Here is a 6,440-nt window from a genome sequence, read left to right on the forward strand (position 1 = left end):
TTTGAATTGTTATTTTGATGCTCAGATTGTTTTCAGACTGTACACATCTTCCATGTTGATCAGCCCTCATTGCTTGGTCTGTAGCCAATCTTCCAGTTCATGACCTTCGATTCTATGACGTATAAGGAAAATGAAGTTAGCAGTGAAGACTAGGGTTGGTAGAACATCATTATAAGCTCTCAGAGGTGTCTGACATTGCCACAGCAATCTGCCGCTCCTGGGTTTGAGTATACTGTGACATGTTAAAGTTTATCTTTCACATAAGCCAGACTCTAATGACCGATCATCTATATTATAGACTATAAATATTTATAATTTCATCATGTAAATGATTGCAAAAAGCAAATATTGAAAAATAGGGCTGGGTATTGCAAAGAAAAAACATATTGCAATAAGTATTTTGATATATTTTAACTAAATATATTGTGATATATTTGAACTAATATATTGTGATATATTTGAACTATGTCCTGTAAAATGTCTACTGAAGATTGACTTCAGAGTTTTATCATTTAATCATGTGTCCTTATAAATCTTACATTAGAGGCCCTTTGCCTGAGATTTTGCGTTTAATTGTTAAATGATATTGTTTATGAAGGACAAGTACAACTATATGCAATGTGTCATTTAAAGTCAAGCTATATTCAAGTAGAAAACACTTATATTTCTAATAGAATTTCAGGTGTTTTTTTTTATTTATTTAGAATTTCAGGTGTTTTTTTATTTACTTCGATATACTGAGAATTAAATTTATTCTTCAAATAGCAATGATTTGCCAACTTGTTTTTTTACAATAACAAAAGGTTCTGCCTGTCAAGTTAAAAAATTGTGTTAGCTTGTTTTTTTCTTCGAAACAATTGTTATTATAATTGCTGCCATATCCTTCCTGTCTTGCAAAAACCTCAATGTAGCCTGGCATTATTAAAACATTTTAAGTTACCAACGTGGAACTTGGAATACTTATCATGACAAGTTGAAGTTGTTAGACAAGGGGCATAATTCTAAAAGTAATAAAGAAATACTTTTGGTATTATTTCTTAACTTTAAATTTGTAACAGTTGAGTGTAAACATGCATGCTCTTCAATAGCAATCTATCTTTCCGTAACTAAGTGAATGGGTAAACAACAGACGGAAAAAAAATGCCTTTTTATAACTACCAACATGACAAAAAGGTGGTGTGCGCCTGATTTGACAAATAGATAATGAAGAGCTAATCTCAGTTACTTGTCCCCATTATATTATGTCCTAGGTTTTATAGACTAGCACTAGACCTTTCTTGATAAAAAATACAGTCCAATTATTACTGTAATAAATCTTTTTTCCTTTTCCAGCTTAGCTTGTTCAGACCAGAGAGTGTATTTTTAGATTATTATGGACCTCTTGGTACTTTCGGAAGATACATGAACAAAAACCATATTGGAGTTCTTCAGATGATGTAAGTATTAGAGAATTTTTTTAAAGTAAAAATTCCAGTATGGCAAATTCAGGTTAAGTGCAAACTAAACTGAAGTACCGTAACACTGATGGTATACAATCAAATTGATTTGCTTGCAAATAGTCAAGTTTTGTTTGTCAATATTTAACTTGGTTAATATAACTGTTTTACAAAGTGTTTAGTTATGATATTGTACATTTTTTTTTTACAATTTGAGGTTATATAGTTTTATATTTGTTTTGTAGACGTGTTGCAGCAGCTGCAGCACATATAGGAGAATCCATTTATGCTGGCTTTTTATGCAGGTAAGAATCTCGATGTTAGTATCTCATAATAATCATCTTCAAAAGTCTGTATAGTCTAATTGCCGAGTGATTAAGGTTATTGTCACTTCAAACCACTTGCCCCTCTCTGCTGTGGGTTTGAATCCTGACTGGTACTTTGGATTCTTACATTTGAGGTAGCTTACAGAATGTCTGTGGTTCTACTGGGATGCCCTTTTGCGACCTAATTACTATGTTGGTGTGATGTAAAACCCAAAAGAAAAAAAAAGTAGTTCTGATTCTATCAAGACCCGCATTTTTCCCTATTGAACATAGAACTAAGAGTGTGTGTTATTATGCAATAAAATCACCGACGTTCTATATTTAGACATATGACAGTCATTAATACACTCAAAGTAACCACTAAAAATGTGACGCGCTGAAAATAATTACGAAAACAAATCAACGCAATTTAGCTTTATAGCAGTTATGGCAGCATTATTTATTTGTTGATGTTGTCAGAATCAAAATATGGCTTGATAAAATCACTGTTTTTCGGATGGGCATCATTATATGATTCTTTGCATCCGAACTCCAAACAGTGATTTTATTAGCTCGACATTTTTTTTTTTGAAAAAAAAAGTAGAGGTATTGTTATAGTCGCGGCAGCGTTGCCGTTGCCGTCCGCAAACTTGTACCTGGATCATAACTTTTTTATTTCTTGGTGTATTGTCTTCATACTTGGCCACAACAACCCTTGGGACAAGACCTTTCAGTAGACCACACTAACCTTGACCTTTATCCATAAATGACCTTGACCTTCAAGGTTAAAAGACCTAATTTTGCTTGTTCATGCTGTTATTGGCTGTAACTTTGTTATTTTTGAATTGATTGTCTTCAAACTTGAACATAATAATCTTCAAGGGTATCCCTTAAAAATAACCTGACAGACCGTGACCTTCACTCATAAATGACCTTGACTTTGAAGGTCAAATTTTTGAAATTTTCATGTTTTTGGCTATTATTGGCTGTAACTTTGTTATTTTTGAATGGATTGTCTTCAAACTTGAACATAATAATCTTCAAGGATAACCCTTAAAAATAACCCGACAGACCTTGACCTTCACTCATGAATGACCTTGACTTTGTTTTGGCTGTAACTGGCTGTTACTTTGCTATTATTGAAGGGATCAACTTCATATTATAACAGAACATTATGACTTAAATGTTTATCGTGACTTCACCACGTGGCTCCACCACGTGACTCCACCACGTGACTCCACCACGTGACACCACCACGAGACTTCACCACGTGACACCACCATGTGACTTCGAATTGGGTGTCTCTATTTATATATATATAAATTAGTAAATTTATATATATAAAATATATAGACAAAACTAATGTGACAAAACAGAATGATTAATTTTATAAAAAAGGAAACGTTAATATTTTGTTCAAACATTTCTTTGTTTGCTTTTAGAGAAAGTAAAAAGTCGAGCGTTGCCTCCGCCCGGCGGTGGCTCTTGTTGAGCAATGAAATCCCTGGGATACATCATTCTTAGAGTGTGTGTTATTGTGATCACTTTTTGTCCGGCGTAACCGCCTCCGTGGTCGAGGGGTTAGAGTTGATGACTTCTAATCCAGTTACCTCTCTGGCGTGGGTTTGATCCCCGGGAGATGCTTTGGTAGTTTAGCACGGAGGAAGGTAAACTAGTACTGGTGTAACTCCAGGAACGATGGTTAGGAAACTACCCGCCTATATGACTGAAATACTGTTGGGAATTAAAAGGCGTAAAATGAAACAAACAAACAAACAAATCGTCCGTCCGAGCGAACATCCAATGGTCTGAGCTTCATTCCGTCCATAATTTTAGTAAAAAAAGAAGGAAATCCCATAAACCGACTGGTTTATGTGGTAATTTTACTGGTTTATGGGGGGAAATGCCACATAAAGATCAAAGAAAAAGCACAAATACCCCCATTGTTGGCATGTCTGTCCGTCATGCATAAACTTTTACTTTAAACGGCATCTCCTCATAAACCGCTAAGCCAATTTCATGCAAACTTCACAAGAGTGGTCCTTTGGGGGTCACCTTTAAATATTGTCCAAAGAATTTAATTCCATGCAGAACTCTGGTTGCCATGGCAACAAAAAGAAAAAACTTAAAATATCTTTTAAAAATCCCAAAGAGGTAGAGCTTAGATATTTGACATGAAACATCTCCTTGTGAGTGTCTATCAAGTTTGTTCAAATAAAAGCCTTTTGGTCAAAATTGGCCCTGCCCTGGGGGTCATTGATTTTCCTTATATGATTGTATATAGTAAAGACTTAAAAATCTTCTTTTAAAAAACCGAAAGAGTTTGGCATGAAACATCTTCTAGTGAGTGTCTATCAAGTTTGTTCAAATAAAAGCCATGGGGTCAAAACTAGCCCCACCCTAGGGGGTCATTGATTTTCCTTATATGTATATAGTAAAAACTCAAATAAAAACCCTGGGATCAAAAACTGACCTTGCCCCGTGGGTACTGATTTTCCTTATATGTCGATAGTAAAAACTTAAAAAAAATCTTCTTCTAAAAAACCTAAAGAGCTAGAACTTGGATATTTATCATGAAACATCTTCTAATGGGTGTCTACCAAGTTGGTTACAAAAAAAAGCCCCTGGGTTAAAATTAGCCCCGCCCAAAAGGCCTATATACAGGTGAGCGATTTCAGGGCCATCATCAATTGTCGTGTAGTCCATTATTCAATCATTTCATGAGGTATTAACATAAAACTTGGAAAACTTGCTTATCATGACAAGTTGCAGTTGTTGGACAAGGGGTATAATTCTGAAAGCAACATTTTGGAGTTATGCCCATTTTAACTTAGAACTTTGCTCATGCACCTTGGGCTTTGCTCTTGTTTATATTTCATATACACAAAATATTGATATGTTTTTATTTTTGTTTATTTATAGGAAGAAAAGAATCAACACGTTGCCAACAATATTGTGGATGATACAAACGTTAGTGATGGGTTTTCCCTCTCTACTACAGTTAGTGGCTTACAAACCTGGTAAAAAACAGGGCTGATAGTTGGATAAAAATTAATAAAATTAGGATACTTTAATTGATAATTCTCAGGAATAAAGTTGATTTAAGCAATTGGTGATTAATTATAACCAGGCAAATACCTCAGGGCAGAGAGTCGCCCTACTATGTTACTCTGGACAAAAGTTGAAGGTATGATTGATTTTATAACTGGACAAAAAATGGTGAAAGGGCAGTGCTTATTGAATAGTAAAATTAATGACATTTAATCATTTAAGGAAATTTAATGACATTTAATCATTGAATTGATATTGAAAAGGAAAATTAATGACATTTAATCATTGATTTGATATTGAAAAGGAAAATTAATGACATTTAATCATTGAATTGATGTTAAATTTATGGTCCTGGAATTTTACTTTGTTGAACAATTGATTGTGTAATGTGCCAAAAACCGGTTCTTGTTTTTTTTTCTTCAATTTTTGTAACTATTCCAAGTTAGCTAATTTTGAATTTAGCACTTAACAGTACATGTATATATTGACTGTTCAGACAGAGCAGATAAAGTTGACCTGACTGCACGAATAGAGAAGCTTGAAAAGTTCTATAAATAGAATTTGTTTCTTGTATGTTCATTATCAGGTCTTCACTTTGAATGTAGTTAACTATTTGGCAGATTCACATTATCTCTTTACATGTTAAACATGTTTCAATCAGTTACATGTAAATATCGAAATATTGTCTCTGATTACTTTACATAATAAGCAATATTTACTCTTGTCTTCATTGTTTTGTGGCAGAGGTATCGGGTCAAACAAAATTATGCAAAACATTTTGTTATTTATGCACCATGTCATCGAGGATGAGCTGTGATTTTTACATTTTATACGAGGATCATTGTTATAAATTGATGACGATTTTTGTATATTTTGACATTGGAAATTAATGAATGGATTAACTTTGTATGTATCTATTGTGTTGGGGGAGTCTTTTGCAGAGAATGATGCACTTTGCAGAACAAATTGTGTGTAATGTAGAAGAATTATTGAAATCCTAATACGTATTTACATGTATTTGAAAATAACTGAAAAAGAAATATTTTCTGTTAAAATTGGGAAATGTTTCATTCATAAAATTGTTGCAGTCATATTCATAAAATTGTTGCAATCATGTTTTTTTAAGATATAAAGCTTTAAAACTGCTAAAATAGCTGAAAAATTAAACTCAAGATTGTTTATAAATTGTAAATAACAGATTCAGTCAAATATGGGATTTTTGGCTCTGTATATGTTTGTGTGATTAAAATAAGAATGATTGAATTATTTCTTTTACTTCTTTTGACTTGTATTTGCTTTCATGTAACTTGATTCTGTAAAACAGATTAACATGTTTGATTATATTGTATGCTCAATAAGTTAATTGATTTGTTTTAATTTAATAATAAAATGATAAACTTGTAGTTCTTGGTTCAATAAAATCTGTCAAACTGGCTGGCAATTTAGCTAGGCAATAGTTGTAGCTAGACAATAATTGTCACAAAAGTAGTTAGATTTGTATGTTGGAGCATCAATTGAGAGAAATAGGTAATTTTGTTATTCACTAAATGCCAGGGTTTGGTGGATCAATTGTGAGACAACCCCCTAAAAAATGTGCTATAATCTGCTTAAAGGCAAGATGAACAAACTTCTGTTGTTCCACTTCAAT

At 33.1% G+C, this 6,440-nt stretch overlaps 1 protein-coding gene across 1 annotated transcript in view; it reads left to right on the plus strand.

The window, feature by feature from the left end:
• Positions 1-6,189, plus strand: part of LOC132713092 (transmembrane protein 254-like) — a 32,095-nt gene extending 25,906 nt beyond the window's left edge. Inside the window, exons 2-4 of the mRNA XM_060695562.1 lie at positions 1,333-1,436; positions 1,682-1,741; positions 4,664-6,189. Of these exons, the coding sequence (XP_060551545.1) occupies positions 1,333-1,436; positions 1,682-1,741; positions 4,664-4,778 (279 nt within the window). The 3' untranslated portion in view covers positions 4,779-6,189. The remainder of the gene's footprint in view (positions 1-1,332; positions 1,437-1,681; positions 1,742-4,663) is intronic.
• The last annotated feature ends 251 nt before the right edge of the window (positions 6,190-6,440 follow it).

The sequence above is a fragment of the Ruditapes philippinarum genome, unplaced genomic scaffold, assembly GCF_026571515.1.
Source record: "Ruditapes philippinarum isolate M1 unplaced genomic scaffold, ASM2657151v2 ctg31_1_1_1_1, whole genome shotgun sequence".
NCBI lineage: Eukaryota > Metazoa > Mollusca > Bivalvia > Venerida > Veneridae > Ruditapes > Ruditapes philippinarum.